The following is a 25,312-nucleotide window of genomic DNA, read 5'->3' on the forward strand; positions in this document are numbered from 1 at the left end:
ATTGAAAAGGACTAGCTAGAAGAAGCAATGTTCTAACAAGGATTTAGCTGGAGCACAAGTACATACCATTTTGAATATATGATACATTTGAGATACAACTAAAGCTACCAATGCTACTGCTCTCCTACAATCCCCGGATTAGTTATCCGGGGATCGTAGAAGTATTATTTTTATCCCACATTGAGGGTGAAATAACAATCCGGAGACGAGAGTTTTAATACACCCTTCATTACCATTATTGAAATGTTTCCCAATTTTAACTAGGAAAATGACATAAATAGTGGTGGAGATAGTACTTTCACTTATAGGCGCGAAAATATAATGAAGTAAATTCACAAAGAAGTCGGAGGATGTCAATATGGACCACACCATTATGGTATAAATTATGGGATGAGTAATGCCAGCACTACCTAGTACCTCGAACCAAATGAAGGATAAAATAATTCTGCACCAACCAAAGGATAAAATAATTCTGCATTTTATTCCAAAATTATTATACCTTGTAACTCGCACCAAACGACTTCCAAGAGAAAACAGACTTCTAGTGGCGCATCTAATTCTTACCATCTTTCTTGCTTTCACAAATGCATGTTGAGATTCAGAAGCAAATAAAAGCAAAAGGCGTGCTTATGTTACTGATTCCCTACACCACAAATGCTTACAAATCTACAGTTTTCAAGAATCCAGGTTCCCTAAAAGGAAGAACTACAAACAGATGCAATTCTGTTACACTACTAAACAACAAAATATACAAAATGAAGACACAACTACAACAAAAACCGAGCTGCAACACAGGAACGGTTAGACGGGTAAGTTGATGCTAACTTACTACACTAGAGCTGTACAATGCCTAAGAGAACTGTTATTGACTCATATCAGTTTCCTCTAGACCGCAGCTACACAAACTGTGGGAATGCACGTTCTTGTTCTTACTCCTACCTTTTAATAAACCTGTGCCCTACCATTTTCTATGTGGTAAACTGTACTTTCATAAAACTTATTAATATCACTGTTAATCTTCTAAGATCTTCTACAGCAAGCTTCTTAGTATGATGGTATTCCGGCTTGATGACTCGCACTCCCCAGGATGCTGCATCTCTACAAATTTATGATCATATGATGGCCTTTTCTGTTGGTTTACTTTCCTCCAGCTGATTTCCCTACTCGTCGTTTCCACGTGCTCTGCGTGTGACAAAAATTTATTACTAAATTATCATTTATCAAGAATTTTTAAGTTTCAATAAAAAGTGAACAAGAATAGACATTACAAGTGGCTCATCGTCAGATAATTCTTCATCAGATTTAGCAGCCGAACTACTTTCAGAGTCGCCTTGATCAGTTGAATGACTGTCTGCATCATCTCCTACACTCCCATGAGAATCTGATATTTCAGCATCATCATTTGATTTCTCGGTAGATACATCTGCTTGTGGTATCTCATGTGAAGAGGAGGTCTTATCTGATCCACGAGAATCCTGAGGGGTGCCAGGTTCATCCTCAATTTTTTTATTTTCCATGGGACTTTCTTCCTCTTCGGAATCTTCCATACCACTCGACCTATCAGCATCAACCCCTGGTTTCCCATCAGAGTATGATATCTCATCCTTGTCAGACAGTTCGTGTTCAGATACACTCCCATACGTACTCTCTTTCTGCTCACTTTCTGATTCACCTAGTAGATCGAAATGTCAGATTAGAAAGCTACGGAAGTTCATGAATAGCATGACGGGGAGACTGTCAAAATTATTCTACCTCAGGTGACATAATGGAAGTTCTGATATTACTTGAGAATATTTGACATAATGAATAGTTCTGATATTACCAAGACATGATGGAAGTTCTGATATTACTTGAGAATATTCTAATGGAAGTTCTGATATTACTTGAGAATATTCTAAATTTGATTTAGTAATAAGTAACAGTCAAAATCAGTGAAAATGGATAATTGAAAAGAACACAACAGGGAAAGGACTCCAGTGGTGATGGGACAACAACGTTTAGGAACGCCAAGTAAATTAACACGGGAGCTCCTTTGCAGGAGCAGAAACAGATGTCTGTGTAGATTCAACTGTGTTAAATGCAACACGAGTGCCGTGGTTATCCTCAATCCATTCAAACTCATAGATTACAAATTTCCAACGATAAGGGTTATTTCAGGGTATCAAGAGAAACTAAAAGACAGTGATCAGAGGGACGTCTCTTTTTCATACTCTAGGTTGAAAATAAGAGATAAAAAGTTTTTTATTTTCCTCCTACTTCTGAATAGTTGTGGCACGAGAACAAGTTATTGCCTGATTTCTGCAAATGTTCCTTTTTTAGGACACCATTTATTTGTTGCCCCTATTTTTAGAAGTTGTGCAAATATAGCCTTCGGAAAATATATTGGGAAAAGGTTAGACTCGGGTATAATATTTACTAATACATTGCTAAACCTTGTCAATAAAACATTAGATTGGTGCCTAACATTTACAATAACTAGCAAAATTTTAACCTATCGTCTAACGTTTTCTCATAAGATTTCAGCTTAAGTTGCACGAGAAATAGAAAGTCTTCAATTTACTAAACGGCTGTCTCAAAAGGGAACAAGAAAAAAATTGTGCTTGTAATTTCTGTCCAATATATATCTCCCATTTCCAAGAATCTTTTGTTTTTCAAATGATGGCGTTTGTTTTTCAAGGAATAATTACAGCCCAATACCATTGGTCCATCTAGTTGTAGGTAGTGTATATTTAATACTAAATATACACATCTATACATAAAATATGCATACCTATACACCACATATACGAAATATATACAACCGAGAGTGTGCAGTGTATACTTAGTCAATGTTTGGTAAACTAGATGACCGAAGTGTACATCTACGCAACTATCCCTTGTTTTAAAGCATTTCAAGGAGGCTTTGGATTCCTCAATCTTCTAATCCTGAAGGTTTCTTCTGGAAGTGGAGGTGCCAAAAAGATGTTCCCCTATTGTAATATCCAAATATGTTGGGACGGTTATCTCCTTTTGGCATGAACCTCTACAGATGTTTTGGGAATGTGGATCTCAAAAGTGTCACACCACTTGTGCCCCTCAAAACTAACCCTACTCCCATCGCCCATCTAGAAAAGATATATTGCACTTACAGGATCCCACTCATTAAAAATATTTATTCAACAGCCACAACGAAAAGAAATTCTCCACTTTCTACTGTCAATTCCAAAGACACTAAGGGAAAAGGTGGCAGCTGTGGGTTTAAAATTGATTTAGATAAGTACTCTAAATTTATAGGAACTTTCAGATCTGAATGAAGTTTTTGCTCTTTCTTTAAAGAAAGAGATTGCATCGTCGCATTTTAAATCATCAAATGTCACTCATCTCCCCAATCGACATTCCATCACTCTGATAGTTCCTCATTCTTTCATACTTTTCACCTCAGGGTATATCCAATTCCCTCTCCATCAGAAAATAACTTTACAAGCCGAACTATTGCCTCCTTTTCCCACCCACATCGGCCACCTGATAGACTCCACCCTCTTAAACACCTAACCATACCCTCCCCTCCATGTGTATAAATAACTTCCAGACTCTCTCTCCTTCATTTGTTGACCACCTTTGCATAACAGAATATACCAAGCAGCAATGATACGATTAACTAAAATGACAAGAAGAATGATAAATCAAGAAACTGAAAGAAATAGAGAATTACAAGAGCCTTGCCTGAGCTTAAACTGTCCACCTTGGTCTTTGAGGTCGCCAGTGGCTTGCCTAAAAGCAGGCTTCTTCTACTCAAAGAAGATTTTGATGGGCCTCTTTGTCCATACTTCAAATTCTTCCTTGGAGTTCTCTTCCCTCGCACTTGCGGTAATGGAGACCTGTCAGCAAAACAGGACGCATAAGGCAAATAGGAAATACACAAAAAAAATATTTTTTGAGGAAGTACACAAACAAATTATGCGCAATCAAGTTACAGAATCAATCTCACATTTTATCCATCTCTTTCTTTTGCCTGGAGGCAGCAAGAGATTTATTTTTCCTCTCGCCAGATCTGCAGTCATTAAATAACGACGGGAAGGTTCAAGATACTTATAACTCCACTATGATGCAATACAAGGCGCCAGAAGGCATAAAATAAAACTAAAAGGGTAAATGAAAATATCAACTTATTCTCACAGCTTATTTGCTTAATGCATAAAATTTAGAAGAGCAACATTATGCAAAGTTTGTTCTTTCGTGAAAAGCATTAAAAGTTCAAGATTAGAAAAGAATTAAGCTAGTCATCAACACTTTAATAATAGTCTGGAACAACAAAGGCAGAAATACTCATTACATCATCCTTATCAATGGGCAATGATATCCATAGCATACAACAGGAGAAGTACCATCAACACAATCCAAACACTCAACAATACAATTCCTCCATTTCAAGTACAATATAAAACAGATCAGAAGAAGAAAAAGGAGGGCAATAATCACAAAAAGTAGTTTTTAAAAAAATATGAAACTACTAAAGCAAATGAATAACTTACATTTTCTCGTAGCGTGAAACCTTTTTGGAGTTTGAACCCTGTAAATGGTGTTCAAATGTGAAGCAAAATCAAATGCATGGCTTCACTGTAAGAGTAAAAATAAAAAGTTCGCAAGGATGAAGTAACACTAAACGGAAAACCATACCTTCACGGGTTTCTGCACACTACCAACAAGCTCCCAACACTCCTTTTCCAATCGGAGGACTTCTACATCACCATCATCATATAGCACCTTTGATATGATTGGTAACAAATCATAGCAAAGAATCAAGAAGTTGACATATTAAAAGAAACTGCAGAAGTTCGTTAACAACAGAAAAAAAAATTGACGTATTGGAGAATAGCTTACAACGTGTTTGCTTTTCTGAGTGTCAAAAGACTTGACAACACCTTCATAGAACCTGTCAAATACTTAAAGAGTTAGTGTTCTGACCTAATAATCTTGAAGGTCACATTAACCAAAATATTAGACCACAATCAAAGAAAAGATTAAAGAAAACTCAGACAACTAAACAAAATCCCCATGACCAATAAGTGCAATAATAATGGAAGACAACCAACAGAAGTTGGGCAAAAGAATAAAGCGCATATGAGAAAGAAGAAATAATGATGATCATGATGTGTTAAAAGTACAAATAAACATCTCTACTAGTATTGCTCCAAGGCAATCAGCAAGCTTGATGAAAAATCAGCATAAAAACGATCTTCAAGATAGCTGTGGCAGAACATAACTTGAAAGAACTAGAAAGAACATTTACTCCTCGCAACTTAAGAGGAACTTACTTCTTATCCATGGGCCACCAAACTTTTATTCTACATCCAATCAAGTCCACAGTGGGAGTTGCAGCATCCTTTGACGTGCACTACAGAAAAACCAGGTAAAAGCATTAACAAACAATACGTTCAGAAAGATGCAAATATGGCTGATGTGAATATTTGGATCAGAAAAAAGAAAAAGAGGTATAAAACAGCACAAAAGTTGCAAAACTATACCTATGCCAACTTCCTTAATAAGTGGTAATGAAATTAGAAACAATAAAACAATTCATTATATAGATAACCCACACACTACACCATCGGGAAGAATTATAGATAATCCACACAATAAGCCATTTGGTGAAGAGAATCAACACGACTAGAACAGATGTTAAAGGAAGATTTATATGTAGTAGCAATGCAAGCATACAGAGTCAGTCTAACATTATGTGCTCTCCTCCTACAACAGTGACTGAGAAAGTTAATTACTCACAATTCATGGTGATCCTTCTACAATTACATGCATCAAATGGCTTTACTAGCAAGTCTAAACATTCCGTACTCTCCTCCTAACAACATTCCTACAGCCGCGTTGACAAAGTTAATTACTAGACCCAAAATAGAATAAGATGAAAGGGGAAGGCTCAAAACAGATGAAGGTGCAACTCTTAGACAGTGTACGATTGAAAAGAAAAAGAAACTTAGCAAAATAACTCCTTTGGGTTTCTGATAGCAACCAAATTGACATACTTCCATTAAAGGTTGACGGGCTTCAATAGAAAATCAAGAAGATGCTTATCATGGAAGAAGAGCCCAAACTGAGCCCAATAATTGTAGTGAAAAGTGGATTAAGTGCTACGCGATTTCATAATCCAACTCCAAGGACGAGAGGAGGAAGACTGATGACACATGGAGCCCCCAAAGTAGCTAAATATGCATGCCCAACAAGGGGCTGATTGTCATTCCTGATATTTTTTGTTTCTATTAAAGTAAATTAAATTAAAAAAGGTAAAAGGTCTTACACTAATTGTTGTCTTTAATTTATTCAAATAGGGGCCTAAATCACTTTTGATCGAAGTTCTTGAATTGACTCTATTAGTATCATACTAAGTTTAAATCTGCTTAACTTTTTCAATATTAAGATCAATTTGGATCTTAGCACTTGCTTCAAAAAATTCGAGATTTTATCCTCAAATTTTGCATATCTTTATATTTTCTTGTTTTACTCAAGTAACCCGATTCTTGTCATTTTCCTTTATTTTTGGGGGGAGTTGGAAATTTTTTTGCCTCATAAACTATGTCATCACCATGCTTCTGCTTTAGACTTCTGCATTCTCCATATTCTTCACAACCATTTTGTACGCAGAATATAATTATCCACAGACCGGCTATCAATAAAGCTGGTGTGAAATTTAAAAAAAAAAAACAATTTTTAGACAATAATTCATATTTTTTAGCTTCATAATCGTATGTGATTCTTAACTTCAAGTCTAGCTTGATTATCCTTTGTGATGCAGTAACCAAGGGGCTGGAACCAACAAAAGACAGCCCACGTGGTATTGTTCATACTGAGTAATCTACACTCTCAAAACCTCCTAAAAAAAGGAACGGACTACACTTTATGCCACACCAATTGATGGAATAGTTCTCTCACCATAAAAGTTTTGCACAGAGAAAAAAACTTAACATAGCCAGTGTGCTATAGATGCTCCAAGTACCAATCTCCTTAAACCTTAATATAAAGCATTCTCATTTCTAGAATGGATAAATCCATAATCATATATGAGTATCCATGACATAAGTAAGATCCTCCAAATCAAGGCAATTTCTTCATCAACTATCCGATGGTCTTATTTATTTAGCTTTCTTGTAAGACAAAGGGGCAAGGCACTACTCATCTTTGCAGTGAACCCCCTCGTCTACCAGAAGCAAACAGTCAAATTCACTAAGGAAAAAAAAATGAAGTTCCACACAGTATAGGGAAGATGCATCACCACAGTTATATGAGTTACAAGGGATCAAAGGTGCTAAGGAAATGCAAATCACATTCAGCAAAGGGAATGTAACAGAACTGCAGACGATGTTGTGTTAAAGGTTTTGCAAATCAATGAGATTGAGTTACAAAAGATAGAATATATCTCCTTTAAGCAGTTAGTCACAGAAGCTGGACCATAGAGTTTAGCAAGGAACCAGCACAAATCACCAAAAGATATGCAAAATTGCTTATCATCCATAAGTTAAATCCTATCACTACCATGTAAGTAAATATAAACCCACAATGAATTACTTTTCATTAAAGAGGGACAAGTATCAGATACACTCAGAAACATGTCTAATAGTGGCTGGGGCGACAAAGCAGCAACTGTACAGATGGGAAGACTCACCTTCGCCAGTCCAGCCACAGTAGTCTTCTTCTGTTTCTTGTTAGATCCTGACTTGTTATTACTTTGTGCATGTGTATTAACTGCTTCTGTGTTTCCTTTAGTTTTCTGCAGGAGCAAAGAAACAAGGAGAAGTCAAAGAGATGAAATTATACATCTAGTTTGTAATCAATTCTACAATTAAAAAATCTTACTTTCACTTTACAGCTGTCGATTCCAATTTCATGAGTGTCAACATAATTCTTATCAGTAGCTTTACGCTTTTGTTTAGGTGGGAGGCTTGTTTTCTTCCTGATAGATGACGTTAATAGGTCTGACTCTTCAGGTTCAAAAACATTTTCTTCTGAGGACATATCTTCTGATATGGATTGAAGATCCTCCTCCTTTTCAATGGAATCCTTGAATTTCGAAGAAATTTTATGGACCGAAGAAGATGATCTTTGTCGCTTTGCACCTTTTGGTACAGAGATATTAGTTCCTGTTTTTCTTTTCTGATGTTTATTGCTGGCTTTAATTTTGACTGCAGATTCATGGCCATTTCTTGCATCCAACTTATTATCATCAACAACATTATTTGAATCTATCTCTATCTCCCTCACCACTTTCAAGATGTCAACATCATTTTCTGTTCTCCCCTCAGCAGGTGAAGAATCATTCTTCACCTCTTTCCGCATCTTAGATCTAGCTTTAAGCCGTTCCATTATTTTTCCCAAAGGCACCTCATTTCCTTCTGTTTCACTGTCTTTCATGGCTTCGTCTTCAGTAATTTCTGATTTTAGCTGGTGAAAAGGAAGTGGAAGAACAATAATCAGTCAACTGGTTTATCACTAGCTAAAAAAATTGCTAGTACCAAGGCTTACTGTTCCGTTAGTTTCAAACTTGATTGATTCAAAGTGAACCATGACGCTCTCATCAGCCAACCATGACTTAACTTCAACCTAACAAATCACAGAAGGTGAACATCACGCATTTTATGTTGTAAGGAAGAGAGGTTCAAAGATAAATATAGATGAAACCAACACAAAGATAAAAGTACGGTGTAATTTGAAAGTTGCTCATGCCCTAAATATTTTTGTGGATTTATTGAGCTCTCTGCAGAATTGGGAGGATCAGAGTCCCTTTTTCCTATACAAATTAGCACCTTTATTGGTGCATATCAATAAAGCCTTTCATCTGATAAAGAAAGATAATACTCCCTCCGTTCCAAAATAAGTGCATGCTGTGCCTTTTGATTTTGTTCCTAAATAGTGCATGTTTAAGCCTTCAAGAATATTTTGATCATAATCTTCCTAATATGCCCATGTACCATTAATATCTAACTCTTCATTTTAAATGTAATCAATGTCAACTTGGAAAGAGGTATGAACTTTACTTAGGGGTAAAAGTTGGTAAAATTACATTTTATTTTCTAGGAGTTGGCGGGAATGGGGGTGTGGGAGTGTAGGGGGGACGTGGATAATATGTGGGACAGGGCGGCAACGTGCATCAGGGAGAATGCAAGGGAGGTGTTGGGTGTTTCTAGGGGCCGGGCCGGACATCATCGGGGGGATTGGTGGTGGAATGAAGAGGTGGGGAAGAAAGTGGAGACCAAGAAAGAGGCGTATGCTAAGTTGGTGGAAAGCAAGGACGAAGAAGAGAAGCGGGTAAACAGGAAAGAGTACAAGCTAGCGAGGAAGGAGGCGAAGTCAGCGGTCACGGCAGCTATGACGGCCGCTTTTGAGAGCTTGTATGCAGGGTTACAGGGGAAAGGAGGGGAGAAAAAGTTGTTCCGACTCGCTAAGGCTAGGGAGAGGAAGGGTCGTGACCTCGATCAGGTGAGGTGCATTAAGGGGGAGGACGGTAGAGTGTTGGTGGAGGACGGTCACATAAAGAAGAGATGGCAGTCGTACTTTCATAGGCTCTTGAATGACGAGGGGGACAGAGCTATTGTGTTAGGGGAACTGGAGCACTCAGGGGAGTGTCGGGATTTTAGCTATTGTAGACGTTTTAAGGTAGACGAGGTTAGACAGGCAGTCTGCAGGATGCGAAGGGGTAGGGCGACGGGGCCGGATGAGATACCGGTGGAGTTTTGGAAGTTCGTTGGAGAGGCTGGTGTAAGGTGGTTGACTGCATTGTTCAATGAAATTTTCAGGACGGCAAAGATGCCCGAGGCGTGGAGGTGGAGTACCATGATCCCCCTCTATAAGAATAAGGGGGACATTCAGTGTTGCAATAACTATAGGGGGATTAAGTTACTGGGTCACTCTATGAAGATATGGGAGAAAGTGGTCGAGGTGAGGCTGAGACGGATAGTGTCTATTTCGGAAAACCAGTTCGGATTTATGCCCGGCCGCTCGACGACGGAGGCAATCCACCTGGTACGGAGGTTGGTGGAGCAGTATAGGGAGAGGAAGAAGGATCTGCACATGGTGTTCATCGACCTGGAAAACGCGTACGACAAAGTCCCCAGGGAAGTGCTTTGGAGATGCTTGGAGGTGAGTGGAGTACCGCAGGCATATATCAGAGTAATTAAGGATATGTATGAGGGAGCGAAAACCCAGGTGAGGACGGCGGGAGGAGACTCAGAGCATTTCACTGTCCTGACAGGATTGCATCAGGGATCTACTCTTAGTCCCTTTTTGTTTGCGTTAGTAATGGATGTGTTGACGCGGCGTATCCAAGGGGAGGTGCCGTGGTGTATGCTTTTTGCAGACGATGTAGTCCTGATAGATGAGACTCGAGGGGGTGTGATTGACAAATTAGAGTTGTGGAGGCAAACTCTGGAGTCTAAAGGGTTCAGGGTGAGCAGAACCAAGACAGAGTATGTGGAATGTAAGTTTAATGACGTGAGGCGGGAGAATGAGGTAGTAGTGACGCTAGAAGCACAGGAGGTAGGGAAGAGGGATAAGTTCAAGTATCTCGGGTCCGTGATCCAGAGTAACGGTGAGATTGACGAGGATGTCTCGCACCGTATTGGGGCGGGATGGATGAAGTGGAAACTCGCATCGGGGGTGCTGTGTGATAAGAAGGTGCCGCCCAAGCTTAAAGGCAAATTCTATAGGGTGGTAGTCCGTCCGGCCTTGCTGTATGGAGCGGAGTGTTGGCCAGTTAAGAACTCCCACATCCAAAAAATGAAGGTGGCAGAAATGCGGATGTTGCGCTGGATGTGTGGACTGACCCGAGGGGATAGAGTTCGGAATGAGACTATCCGGGAGAAGGTTGGTGTGACTTCAGTGGAGTGTAAGATGCGGGAAGCACGATTGAGATGGTTCGGACACGTGAAGAGGAGGGGCATGAATGCCCCGGTCCGTAGGTGTGAGAGGCTAGCGTTGGATGGTTTTAGACGGGGTAGGGGTAGACCGAAGAAGTACTGGGGTGAGGTGATTAGGCGGGACATGGAACAGTTACAGCTCACCGAGGACATGACCCTAGATAGGAAGGTCTGGAAGATGCGAATTACGGCAGAGGATTAGGGCCAGTTCGGGTCGCTAGTGTAGGGAATTAATTGGTGGGGGTGTATTCCTGTTATGATTCCGTATTCAGTGTTTCGTGTTCCGTGTTCCATGTTTATTACGAATCTGTGTGCTTTCCTCTGCTTTATATTCCTGCATTCCTGCTTTACTCTGTTTTATATTCCTTATGGGTGCCGTATCTATATTATGTCATCTGCTTCTGTGCTGTACTATGTGTTTGTGTGATATCTCGTGACTTGAGCCGGGGGTCTTTCGGAAACAGCCTTTCTACTTCATCAGAGGCAGAGGTATGGACTGCGTACATCTTACCCCCCCAGACCCCACTAAGTGGGAATACACTGGGTTTGTTGTTGTTGTTGTTGGTAGTTTACTAAGGCGTGTGCCAAACCCAAAACATTCACTTATTTGGGAACAGAGGGAGTATTTTCTAAAAGAAAAATTAGAGAAGACTTTATCATCTCCAATAATATTTTGACGAATCGACGTTTAGAACATAAGTTGAACATAGGAATGTTAGTTTAGAAATATAGAACTGAAGGAAACTTCACTTTGGTGGTAAGAATTAACTAAGCCTCAATAGGCAGCCTAAATTTTTTCACAGATCAAGATCATCCAATTGTTGGATATATACAGAATTGACACCCTGATTAAGATTTAAAAAAAAAAAGAATTCCATTCATACAGAGATCAACTTTATTTGTAACTCAACCTGAAGGTGTGTAGAATGTAACCAGAATATCTTTGGCAGATGCAGGTTAAATAACAACATAAACAAATAAGGAAGTAACTTTGTAAGGTCCGCTGCCAACACAATTTTGTGAAGAAGAGGAAGAAGAAAGAGAGTAAATTTACAAATAAGAAAAATTACAGAGGGTCATTGTAATAGAAGTCAGCAAGGAGTCCTACCAACAGGATACAGGTTGAAATTTTGTGTAGAAAACAAGTCTGGAAAAGATAAGAGGAAGAAAGAGAGAATTTACTCGGGGTAGTGAATCCAACACTTTCTCTGAAGTGAGACATAAAATTTGTCATTATAGAAACAGACAGCATTTCTTAATGTGGATGCCTTGATGATGTAACTGTTGCAGGGATCATGTTTTACCCCACTTGGTATTCGTGGACAATTTGAATGAAAAGAAACAATAGGTGCTTTGAAGTAAATAAAAAAACATACTATTGCTGTAAAGTAAAGATGCCAACAAAATTTATATGCTGTAAAGTAAAGATGCATACAAAATCTATACTTTTGGTGGAGGACAAATACGCTGGAAAATTCATCATTTCTTTTGGACTTTTTTGATGCCTTAATTTGTAACTGTTGCTGAGATCATGCTTTTGTCTTTTTTACTTTTGATAACCTTCTTGGTACTAAACAGTATCAAAATTATCTTCATCAAAAAAATATAGAAACATACACCATTGCTAAACAAAGGCTAAATACTGATGAACCTCACTTTTCCACCCATTCAGCCTGTGAAATATAATTATATTGAAATATGAAGGTCTATGACACAAATAATACGCAAAGCATCTAACATGGCATACCAGAGACTGGTCCTTCTCTTCATCCTTCTCATTTTGTTTGTAAAGCGATGGAGGTAGTGAAACTGAGGATTTCAACTCCTTAAGATCATCCTGGTTAGGAACTAGCCGATTTGTAATCGCCAAGCCAAGGTCTGAGACAGCATATGAGTTCTGCAAAAGTATTCATACAATCAAATAGCAGGATAATCTCAATTCTCAGCTGTCCACACTTATTGTTATTTTGTTTGTGCATATATTCCGCTGGCACTAAGTGATAGAAGGTTGAAGAGAAGAATGACAGGCATTGATACATTTTCTGATAGGCATTGATACATTAATCCTTTGTTACCTTTGATTTTGTGGAATCTACTGCATCTTCTGAATGTTTTATACTGAGAAGGATAGACTTAATAGTTAAAATGCTTTCCTTGTCTTTACTAAAACCACCTTCAGATTTACCCTCTTCATCTCCATGCACCAACATTGAGAGGAAAATATACAATTGCCTGACACAAAACATTAAAATATATTCAACAAAAGTTGGAGCTTTGAGAACCAGGGTTTCTCCAGATGCAGCAACTAAATCTACATAAATGTTGCTGATCACAATGTAACTCCATTAGACAAACTTGCACACAGTCACACAGACAACAAACAATGGCCAACAACATAATTACAATACAACTGACTTCATATAAAGGCCTTGGGTGCATCTTCAGAAGGTCATCATGACACTAAAGGATCCAATGTTGGAGACTTCACACGTACCCATCCCAAAAAGGGTGGCCTGAAGTTAAATAATGAGAAGAGTATGCCTATAGTTGCAAACAAATGCTTATTCATAGGAACTATAAATAGGCTTATTAAAAATGTAAATATGCCACATCATGTTTTGGATTCTTTCAAAAGGTCGTCTTACTGTGTTCATACAGTGCCTAGTTCAAATTCAGGATAAGCTTTGATGAAAACATCAGCCAAGACTGAATAACATACACAAAATAGAAACTTCTGAAACTATTCACAGAAGCATGACAATTACATGTTTCTTTATGAAAAGAGTACAAAAGGTGCCAAAAAGACACATATCAACAACAATATGTCCTCATTAGAAAAAAAGAGGAATATTTTATCTATCATAGCATGCTCAACCCCAAAGCTACAGTTGCTGAATGTAAGTAGGAATTGCAATGACGGAGGTGTGGGAACTTGGACCTATTCTTCAAATAAGAAACTAATACACACTCCCTCCCCACCCACAGAAAGAAAGGCCAACACTCCAAGCAACACCTTTTTGTGGAATAGGTTACAACCAGAGCTACATTTAGATGAGTCCATCACGTATTGTTTCAGTAAGCTTCTTTTTTTCCTTTGATTACCGTGGTGTTTCAGTAAGACTTCTATAGAGAGACTGGTGAAGAGAACCAAATCCTATGGTACTCTTATGTTATGCAAGCAAACAACTTGTACACGCTTCCTTTCCTCCCAAAATAAAAACAAGATATCCAACCCACCCTTTTTTTTAGGAGAGTGGGTGTGTGGGGGTGGGGGGTGGGGGGTGGGGGGTGGGGTTATAACTTACAGCAAGCACTACACGTAGATGAAGTCCACCATAAACTATTTCAGTAAGCAAAGTACTAAGAGCTAACCATAAACAGCATAATCACACCAAGACTTCTAAAACTGGTAAAAGAGGGGGTTACTACAGTAGTCTATATTATGCAAGTAACCCTGCTTATGATGTGAAGATCAAATACAAATAAGGTCAGCATCTACAGATATGTAGGCCGAAAACAGGTTTCATCGAATCGTGAGAATGATTGAGGTGGTGGTGGTGGTGGTGGTGGTGGTGGTGGTGGTGGTGGTGGTGGTGGTGGTGGTTATCGTGATTGGGGAGGGGGGCTAGGAGAGGGGGAAGAGGATCACGGAAATGCATTTTTGAGGCAGCCTCAAGCTCTTTTAAACTTCTATACATGCAAGCAACTATCAATAAGGCCAGGAAACACTTGTACCTATAAGTAGGTTCATATAATTTAACATCCTTGCATTCATCAATGTTAGGAAATGAAGAATGATGAGCAAGAGCATGGACCAAATATGGTAGAATATATTCTGGATAAGGAATTGGGGTAATAGCTTCAGATTGCGCAGAAAGTTGACGTGCCTTCCCCTGCTGATAGATCTGGATAACATCACTTAAGTTGCTCTTGATCTGTCAATAATTGGGAGATAACAAAGTCATCAACAAATAAGTATAAATATATAACCAAGAGAGCCCTGCCGGTACAGCAATCACAATTCATACCTCTTCAAAATCTGGCTGCTGAAACTGCAAGTCAAGTAAGAAGGCACAAGTATACTTTGGGTCCAAATAACGATCCTTTAGGTATTGATGAACTTTGTTGAGGAATAACTTCTTGACTTGAGGAAAACTGGCCTAGTAGCATTAACAGTTGAAATAAATAACTATTCACACAACTTGTCTCTAGAAACCTATTGCTAAAAATTGTTGTGTAGGTGGGACATCAGCAGGACCTATGTCATCTATTTAAGGCGTTGTAGGTGGTAGAAACTTCACCTCTGATGTCCCAAGAGTAAGGTAAAAGACATCCACAGGAATCTTGTGGTCCCAGTGCTTTGATAGACGAAGCATAGCTTTTGCTGCAGCAAGCCTTAAATGGGCCTTGTCAACCGAACTGCAAAATGCCAAAGAAAGCCTTGAAACAAACTACGCAAAGCACATCCATGTATTGACACCCACCCACCCCACACACAGACCCCACACCACCACCACCACAAGAGGATAATTCCTGCACGGTAGCAGTACCTTGACTTAATTTGCATCGAGATTTCCCCAAATGAGAGTATGTTTTTCAGGATTCCCAATAAGTCATCAATCCCCATCCGAAGGTTGGCATCCTTCACTGGTAAATAACTATTGACCAGTGTCTTAATTCCATATATCTGTATATCAATGTTGAACGAAAATGTTTATCCTTTAGAATATACTCAGAATTTTGAAAATCGTAACGGAAATAACCAAACCATTGAAATCTGACCTTCATTGAACAGATCTCACTTCGGTCCTCCCAACTTTCTTTGGCTTTACCTTCTGATGTCTGAAAAGAATAGTTTGCCTTTAGATGAATGCTAAAGGAGGAGGTAAACAATGTCACATAATTTGGGATTAGTTCAAGAAGACATACATGACTAAGCTCCAATATGTTTTTCTTTATGAACTGCTCAATCTCTTTCTCCCTCGTCTCAAAGACTGGCATAGCAGTCTGAGCAATACATCCAAGAGATTGCAGTACAGCAGGTAAATGTGACTTCTCATCTAGCATATCAACAAGTTTCTGCACATTGCACAAGTAATGTAATACCCAAACACTTCACCAATATATGATGAAGATAAACCTCGAGAGAGGATAAATCAACTATTGATATAGTGAGATTATGGCTTACCTTATATAGAACAGAAAGTGACTTGAGCCCGTCATCTTTCATTATTGATGCAAGTGCATGAATAGCATACTTGGCCTGCCTCCGGCTTCCCTCCAAACAAATCCGCTCCAGCATAAGGTCTAATGACCTGTAAGTTACAAGCATAACATTTCAGTATATTGCAGAAAGGAACTAGCACCAAAAGAATAAGAGCTTCAAATGTGAACCTTGAAGAATCTCCCAATTTTTCTCGGATGGCTCCACCAGCCTTTGCCAAAACATGCAAGACACCTTCTTTAATTATCTCATTATCATCTTCAAGCAGATGTATCAAATCTTCCTCAATTCCACTAAGCAGAAATGGACTGAATCGTGCAAGAATCTGCAATGTTCATCAAAGAAAGACATGAATTGAAAGAAGATGCAGAAAAGGAAAAAATGTACTTTCTAAAACATGGATAATTGATTTCATACTTCAAAAAGACATGGATAATTGATTAAATCAGAGATGAAACTTTTGTAGTGACATCTGATGGTAGTAATGCACCGAGTTGCTCACAATTTATAGGGCACTATAATTTAGGCCGACTCTAGAGGATGTGATAGTTCTGCAAACAAGACAATCATAGATGCCTTTGAGGCACCACTATTACCAGCTATAATGTTACCAGAATATAGCCGATAGGATGCATATCGATATAACCCATTTTGAACATCCAATGCTTCAACCAAAAACGCCTTTCATTTCAATTCTCTTCTTTATAGGTTATATATAAATCTAGCAAACAAACATGAGGACAAGAAAAATGCATTTATGTAGATGAAGCAAGTTAGTACTAAATTACCACAAGAAGATGTGTGCAAGACAAAACCAAATCAGTGCTTCCAGCAGATTTCTGTATGTTCATCTCCTGAAGGATTTCTTTTACATGCTCCTTGTTGAAAAGTATATATGAGCACTTTAAAGAAAGTGTGCCCAGAAAGTCATAGAGCCGATGCTTCTCGCCAAGGATCTTAAGCAATTCATCCTGACAAGAGAAAAACATCATAAGAAAGCTGCCATGTATTCATACATACCTAGGCATTTCAGCGGCTTTATATATTAGTTGACATAACAAGAAGTGAAAAAACTACATTATATTAAAAACTAGGTATTCTCGTTACCCGAGAACTAGAAGCTCGAACAGAGTTACTGTCTGGATCAATGAGAGCTATCAATATCCTCCAGACATTAGCATCCTTTAACTGATCAAGAATCTGAAAGCTCTCTTCTGCCTTTCCAGGATCAGTAAAACAACGAGACATGATGCGGAAGCAAAATACAACTTTTTTTTGGATCTCAGTGGCATCACCATCCTGCAATTATTTACATTGTTGTTCTGTTAGCCTATAATTGTTCACTTGTAGCCTATAATTGTTCACTTGTAGCCTTTTATTGTTCAAGAACAAAGAGTGAAAGAGTTACATACCTGAAGCGTCTGCCTTAAAGAAAGATACCTCCTCATCTCTTGCTGCAACCTGAAGCACCGTCCAAAACTCGATCAATATGTAGTTTAGGTTGTACTACAAAAGGGAGGGAAAAAAGAAGGCAGAAACAACATCCAGAAACATCCGTTATCAGGATTGAACATTCATGACAAACCTTTGTTTCTGCTCCAGCAGCTTCTCAAGTGCTCTAACCTCTACTTTGTCAAAACTCGAGAAAACCTTAACCCAGTTTTTAACTTTATCCTTGACTGAGAATTCATTAGGGAATAAGGATGAGCATAGAATGTGCTCAACGATGTCCGATCTGTAGAAAAAAACAATAGTCAATAATGTCCTTACTAAGTGCTTGACAGATGGAACCAAGTTTTAAAAAAAATATAATTTCTGGTGGTGCAGCTTCAAATTCCAGAACTCCAATTTAAGATATGCACAGGGGAACAAAATACGAATATTCAGGAACTACAGTATAACTTGGGGTATGGGCTGCGCATACTTTACCCTCCCCAGACCCCACTGTGTGGGAATACACTGGGTATGATGTTGTTGTTGTTGTACAGTATAACTTGGGGGTTTGTGTTTCCAGTAGAAGAGTCACTTTCCAAATGTTTATGATTACCAAGAAACAGCTTAATACTTTAGTTCTTGATTTCTCACCATTTAGCTAAGGAAATAATTGATCCATCTTTCACTTATCAAAATCATATTTTATCATTCCGCAAGAAAAAATTCAAGGCAAGTTACCTGAAATCTTTGTCATAAAAACATCTTAAAATCCTCCCCGGAATCCAATCATAGTCGTCGCCTTCAACTGAGCCACTGGAAGAGTTTAAGCGATAGATTCTGTATATATCAGCCAGCCTCTCCAGCGTGTATCTTTTCACAAGAAGCTGAATACATGAGATCATACAGCCATCAGAAGATGGAGTAAGAATGCATTATTGTCGATGTAAAGTCGACTAAACTCCGAAAACTAGACACGTTACATACAGATTTATCCCGAATCCGCTCTGCTACCAGCTTAATTGTATCAACCTTCATGGACGTAAGGGCATTACATGCCGCATCACAAAGCACAGCAACAACTTGCTTGCGCACATTTTCATCATAATCCAACAGCCGGTCCCGGAGGGCAGCTGAAACATGTTTAGATTAGATTAACAACTGAATACATAAATATAAAGGAAGGAAGGAAGGAAGGAAGGATTGCCCATATTCTTACAGATGATCTGAGGCGCTTCTTGTCTAAATGGATTTGACAGCAGACATCCCTTGACATGTTCAAGAACAGACATTCTGACCTCAACTACTCTATCAGTAAGTCTCTTCAGAAATTCCAAAAAAATTGGTTGAAATGCCTCAGAGATAGCAGATTCCGACAGAGCAAAAAGATCCCCAACTAAGTGCACAGCTTTTAATCGTACATCCAATTGATCTGTCTGTCACATTCAAGCTTGTACGTTAGATCGTCAGAAGTAAGAAGGGAGGACAAGACCCCTATATAAATGAAGATAAAATGACTCTAGGTACATATTGAGTTGGTCAACTTCTTCAAGATTGACATCTGCAGATATTCTATAGCAAATAAAGTAATGCTAAATTCCATTAAACTACAAGACCCCTATATAAATGAAGACAAAATGACTCTAGGTACATATAGAGTTGGTCAACTTCTTCAAGATTGACATCTGCAGATATTCTATGGCAAATAAAGTAATGCTAAATTCCATTAAACTACAACAGATACTATAAAGGGCCAACCATGCAAAGAAGAGAGAACAACAGAGACTAGTAAGTTGTCAAGACATGTTTGAAAAATAAAGCGCGGATTTAACATAATTTTCATTAGAATAAGTTGAGCCCAAAATCAGAGATGGGAGAAGAAATTAATGCACCAGTAGTTCTCCTGTGATGTAGGGAACAACTCCTAATAAGATCTGAGGAGCACAACGGTATATATCATAAATGACTTCATGGTAGTCAATTTCAAATGTTGTTGGACTGCTGTCTCCAGATATTGAAGTTACAAGAAACTCTTTTATGCTGGGCTCCAATTTTCCTGAACACTGCTCTATGACCTTCATAGCAAGCCCCCTCCCGGCTTTTGAAACATCCTGACAGAGGCGTTAAAACCGAAGTTCTTCAGGATAAAGCACCCAAAGAAAAGAAAAACTTCTGCTGATATTTCGTCATGAGACACAAACACTTACTTTCTTATGACGACCTAGAACTGACAAAATGACATGTAAAAGATCCTCACGAATCTCTTCACTCTCTTCTATGAGAACAACCATAATAGTTTGCATTGATGTCAGAATACTATCTTGATGCTCGTCCCTGCATATGTGGTGTACAAGACAGGAAATTATTGAATTAGGGAGGAAGGTGAAGCAACAAAAACACAGAAACAACAGTAGCTATAATTTTTAAATTTTCAGATAAAATTTCATCACTACATATATTTGCATACCTTCATCACGATGAATGCTTTAATTATTTTCCTAAATTAAGCACAAACATTTAAATATGCAGTAAAACTTAACTTGTTTTACCTTCAGTTTTTTCACATAGTCAATCACACAGATTATCTATTTGACAGGCTGAGGAACACTCAGAAACTATGTTGCTCGGATTCTCCAAAAATGCAGCCACACCCATGTTGGATCCTCCAAAAATGCACTACTTTCGGAGGATCCGATACTAGTGGCATTTCTGTCAGAGTTCGACCAACACACTTAGAAGTGCGGATTAAAAAAATAAAAAAGGAAAGCATTACCCAATGCTCATTACCAAAAAAAAACTGATCAATATGGCTTTCCCAGAGCAGAGTGGCTGAAATAAGTTGATTAAACCATTGTGACATAATTGGAAGGCGAAAATGGTTGTTCCGACCAAAAAAAAAATATTAATGGACCTAAATAGATTTATAATACGTGGTTGACAAAACTCCTGGCAGTGCAACTAATTTTGGGAAATATATGTATCTTCAAGGTGTAATACTTTCTCCCACCTATGTCGACCTCACTCCTCACCTTTCTTCTCACTCTCTGTCATGTTTCCTTGTCATTTTCGTTCCCCTCTTTGTATAGCATGATTTAATCTTTCTCCTTCTCTTCTATCTCACTGTTTGGCGTGTTCAAGAGCAAAAGGAGGCAAATCATGGTAGGACCTACTAAAACCTTTCAACAAAATTGAATATAACAGAAGTTTCCATATCAACAATACCCAAAGACAACTGGCCAGAGTTCAAGCCATCCAATTGAACTCATTACTAAATGTCCCAATAACAGTATTCACCTTATCAAAAAATTATTAGATGTGATGGGCATTGTGGGTGGCAATAGGTGAGGAGTCGCATAGCTGAGCATTTAAAGCAGGAAAAGAAGACTAAGGGCATGGGAGGTTGCCCCTTTGACCCTTATGTCGACAGTATGCGAGGAGAGAAATAAGGGAACATTGAAATGGATACATTCGAAAAATAGCTTCTTTTGTTTGTTTTCTTTTTGAGGCACCAATGCGATCCCTAATTGTATAGAAGAATAGATGTCTTTCATAGAGACACATAATTTAATGTATGTTTCCCGATTATTAGAATAATGCTTGATCACATGGGGTTTTCCAGGATTAATATAATTACATACCTTACAAAAGAAGATACTAACTGCCATCAAAGACCAGAAATTCGTATATTTTCTTTTAAAAAAAATAAATAATTAAAACTTTTAGCCGTGGAGCCAAATTCTTCAGAAAGGCAAGAGAATGCAGCAGCACTACGGGGTGACATATCTGCCACAATGTTTACTGACAAGACATTTAATACAAGATAAAGCTCACCTGACGACATTGAGAAAAGTCCGGAACATTTCATTGATAAGATCATCACACTCGAGATCCAGCATTACAACACATGATCTATACCTTGCTAGAGTTTCTAAGATGACAACTCTTCTTCCAAAAGATGGACTATTTATATCACCTAAGCCGCTGAAAGTGCTCACAACCAAATGGAAGATGTCCTGACTCGAATCAAAGCACAAAACAGGTTTTTACTTTTTAGTTACTCCATGGGCAAATCAAGGTCACATAAATGTGACATCGAGTCTGTACCATTATATTATAATTACCTTTAGAATATCATCACTGTACGGAGCTTCAGGTGCAGTAATTCTTGTTATCTCACAGATACAGGTGGCAACAAGAAGCTTAACCTCCCTATCTTGATGCTTTAGCAGTTCTGGTTTAACTATAGCAGCTTGTAAGGGCTGCATGGCCTCCAACATAGCTTTTGTTGGTGACTGCTCCAACTCAGAAAGAAATGCTGAACCTTGCTGCTTGTGCAAAATCCAATCGTACATTACAAGTTTGCAATAGAATCAATCAAACATTACTGCAACGGATAGGTTAAGCACAGAACTGAATCTCAAGTGTGCAATAACACAAACCTTTACGCAATCCGGAGGTTACAAAAGCAGTTTGAAAATACAAAAGTAGCTCTATAAAACCCATATGCAATAGACATTTATCCAGTATATCCTTTTAGAAGCACAAGTAAAATCCTCATAGCCAATCGTACGAAAAGAAAATAAGTTAAACCACGTAAGATCATATTAAAAACTGTACTGGATACGTCCCCGCAGTAAAAATGAAGAAAAACTATACTGGATACATAGAGCTCAGGACTTTTTAATTGGATAGGATCCATAGAGTTTGACAAGGAATAGCACTCAAGAGAAGTGTCAATACAAGATTCCGAAAAGAAAAAGATACAGACCCAAGAGACAACAACAAACGCATTAAAAGCACACATCAATTTGCAAACTGACCCAAAGAAGCAAACACCAGAACGACCCAAAAGCACACAAAACCTCAAAAAGTCGATTTGCTCACTGACTCTTTTTCAAGAGACTGAATATCAAGACAAGAACAGTAAAACTACAGTTAGCTCAAAGTTGGGATAAGATCATCATATGCATACCACTTTGATGAAGTATAACCGTTAGTACGGTGTTAAGAGGGACCTATAACTAAGCAGAAAGCAAAGTGTACAAGATGTTAAAACTGAGAAGGTCTCAAAGCAGACAAAAATGGTGGCTTCCAATTATCAGAAAATGACACTTATAGCAGTTCAATATCGAGCACAAACAAAATTTAACAAGTAAATGAGAAAGCACATAGAATTGGACGGACATCATTTGAAGCATTAAAGATCAACATTAACGTATCCCTGTTGATGTCGAGTGAGAGTGTTCCTGGTTCAAATTTAAATGTGATGTCATTACTACTATCTTAAAGACACATACTAAAATTCAATAAATGATAAGAGTGTAGAAAAGGTTTAAATTATCCATCAGAAAAAAAGGTTTTAAAGAAGTCTCAATTTTTTATGCAAGCAGGGGTAATTTATATTACATTTGTCTGGCTTAAGTAAAATCACTTGAGGGATAGAGTACCTTATCAAAAAAGGCACTCAAGGGATAGAATATCTGAAATGCAAAGGGGAGAAGCCAAGGGAATAGTAGATGAAGTTTCTATTGAGCAAACTGACCACATAATATATAGCTATTCATCCAGCACATTGTGCTTGTATATTTTTTTGAAACTGGTAAAAAAGGGCAGCCCGGTGCACTAAAGCTCCCGCTATATGCAGGGCCCGGGGAAGGGCCCCACCACAAGGGTGTATTGTACGCAGCCTTACCTTGCATTTCTGTTAAAGGCTGTTTCCAAGGATTGAACTTTGTATATTTCTCAAAAACAGTACTGAACCTGTAGTGGTCAGTATTTACAACATGTACATCAAATCCTACTATCTCTTCCTAAATTGAGTCTAGTACATCAATTATGGAGATAGTATCATTTGAGTCTATCCAGCACAGTGTGCTGGTATATTCATTCCTAAGAATCAACTAAAGCTTTAATTCTGGGAAGAAAGCACATGTGCAGCCTAAATTGGAAAGCTTTAGAGTGTTTCTTAATGGAAATAAAGTTTCCCTAAATTGAGCAAGTGCAGAAGACAACCGAAAAGCACAACTTACATACGCAATAAATAGTTCAAGTAGTTACTTAATACTAGAGCATGAAATCAAAGAAGAAAGTAAAAGACCCAAACTAAAGAAGAAAGCTTTCCCTAAATTGAGCAAGTGGAAAAAAAGCACAACATACATAATAAATAGTTCAAGTAGCTGCTTAATACTAGAGCATGAAATCAAAGAAGAAAAGAGTAAAACACCCAAATTAAAGAAGAACGCTTTCCCTAAATTGAGCAAGTGGAAAAGACAAGCGAAAAAGCACAACATACATAATAAATTGTTCAAGTAGCTTGATACTAGAGCATAAATTGTTTTATTACGTATTTGTTAACTGTCTTTTTGTACTGAGCCTGGGGTCTATCGGAAATAGCCTCTCTACCTCTTCGGAGGCAGTGGTACGGACGGCATACATTTTACCCTCCCCGGACCCCACTATGTGGGAATACACTAGGTATGTTGTTGTTGTTGTTGTTTTTGTAGCTATTAATCCAGCATAGTGTGCTTGTATATTCATTCCTAAGAATCAATTAAAGCTTTAATTCTGGGAAAGAAGCACATGTGCAACCTAAAGTGGTAATCTTTAGAGTTTCTTAATGGAAATTTTCCTGAAAAGACAATCGAAAAAGCACAACATACATACATACATACATACATACATAATAAATAGTTCAAGCAGCTTAGTCTTAGAGAATAAAATCAAATAAGAAACCAAAATACTCAAATTAAAGAAGGAAACTTTATCCAATTTTAGGAACCCTAATTCTTCAACGGGGCAAGAGTGCATGAGCTTCAACTAAGTAGATACTTATCATGTAAAACAGCAAAATAAGAAGACAAGTGCATTGAATGTGAACAATTAAACAACTAAGTCAGTTAGTTAGGGAAAATTAAGGAGTTGGAAGTTTGAACTACCTTTAAGAGTTTGATAAGAGAGTCTTTAGTAGTTGGAGGATTATCAAGCTTGGATCCGACCTCCTTCAGCTGGAATTGGAGCTTTGTACCCATCGTCGCTCGACCTCACAGATAGTTTTTAGGACATTTAGCTGTTCGTTTCGACAAAGAAAGAGAAGAGAGAGAAAACATATAGTGTATGTGTACTTACTGTATTAGGAAGTTGAAAAATGCAAACAAATCTATAAGGCTCCCCCCTCTTTACTTCAGCACATATTTATCCTCCAGATTCACTTTACTTTCAAACTCCCTTGAGATTTTTATTTCCTTTTATGTCCCTCTATTTCCATCTTATTTCTTTACCTTACCACCTAACTTTCAATTTTGTCTCTTTGCTGCATGTATAAATCAAATCGAATATGTGAATCAAATTAAATGGAGAAAAGAATATATAATTTTTAATATTTTAAAATAATAAAAAAATATTAATTATAATTTATTTTTTAAATACTTTTAACGTTAGTTTATAGTTTTTAGTGTTTAGATATACGAGAGTCTTTATGTCACGTGTCTTGCACGTGGTAATCCCTGGAGCTATTAATTTATAAAGATTATGGTTGTGTTCTGAATGAAGAAATATGTTTTTTTAGAAAATAAGCTATTTTCTTGCTCTGCTTCGAGGCCCAATTCAAAATCTGAAACCAAAGGTCTAGTCTGATCATCCCGGCTGGTACCTTTGTAGGGGTTTACTTTAGCGAGGAATTGAAGTACGTTGTAAAACTGGGGTATACTATGCTCTCAATGAAGCTTTAACCTCGAATCCCAATCCTGACTTTGACTCCTAA

The 25,312-nt window shown here is 38.0% G+C and overlaps 1 protein-coding gene across 4 annotated transcripts; it reads right to left on the minus strand.

Moving 5' to 3' along the window:
- Nucleotides 1–609: 609 nt before the first annotated feature.
- Nucleotides 610–24,735, minus strand: LOC107850353 (sister chromatid cohesion protein PDS5 homolog A). 4 transcript variants are annotated; one of them, XM_016694821.2, is made up of 34 exons: nucleotides 24,679–24,735; nucleotides 24,489–24,592; nucleotides 21,675–21,878; nucleotides 21,385–21,566; nucleotides 19,761–19,887; nucleotides 19,446–19,664; nucleotides 18,773–18,989; nucleotides 18,541–18,686; nucleotides 18,295–18,440; nucleotides 17,708–17,857; nucleotides 17,535–17,583; nucleotides 17,230–17,421; nucleotides 16,911–17,093; nucleotides 16,293–16,447; nucleotides 16,087–16,213; nucleotides 15,828–15,977; nucleotides 15,681–15,740; nucleotides 15,449–15,585; nucleotides 15,200–15,317; nucleotides 14,927–15,058; nucleotides 14,634–14,833; nucleotides 12,974–13,130; nucleotides 12,646–12,795; nucleotides 8,509–8,586; nucleotides 7,843–8,427; nucleotides 7,652–7,756; nucleotides 5,295–5,374; nucleotides 4,861–4,912; nucleotides 4,657–4,743; nucleotides 4,512–4,549; nucleotides 3,968–4,030; nucleotides 3,703–3,857; nucleotides 1,269–1,672; nucleotides 610–1,182 (listed from the first exon to the last, which is right to left on the minus strand). In XM_016694821.2, the coding sequence occupies exons 2-34, from the start codon at nucleotides 24,579–24,581 to the stop codon at nucleotides 1,138–1,140; spliced, it is 4,986 nt and encodes a 1,661-aa protein (XP_016550307.1). In that variant the 5' UTR covers nucleotides 24,582–24,592; nucleotides 24,679–24,735; the 3' UTR covers nucleotides 610–1,137. The 4 variants fall into 4 exon arrangements, with proteins under 4 accessions (XP_016550307.1, XP_016550308.1, XP_047256459.1 ...); XM_016694822.2 differs by having other exon boundaries at nucleotides 1,269–1,663; nucleotides 24,489–24,720; XM_047400503.1 differs by lacking the exon at nucleotides 3,968–4,030 and having other exon boundaries at nucleotides 1,269–1,663; nucleotides 24,489–24,720.
- Between the last annotated feature and the right edge of the window lie 577 nt (nucleotides 24,736–25,312).

The sequence above is a fragment of the Capsicum annuum genome, chromosome 12 (assembly GCF_002878395.1).
Source record: "Capsicum annuum cultivar UCD-10X-F1 chromosome 12, UCD10Xv1.1, whole genome shotgun sequence".
NCBI lineage: Eukaryota > Viridiplantae > Streptophyta > Magnoliopsida > Solanales > Solanaceae > Capsicum > Capsicum annuum.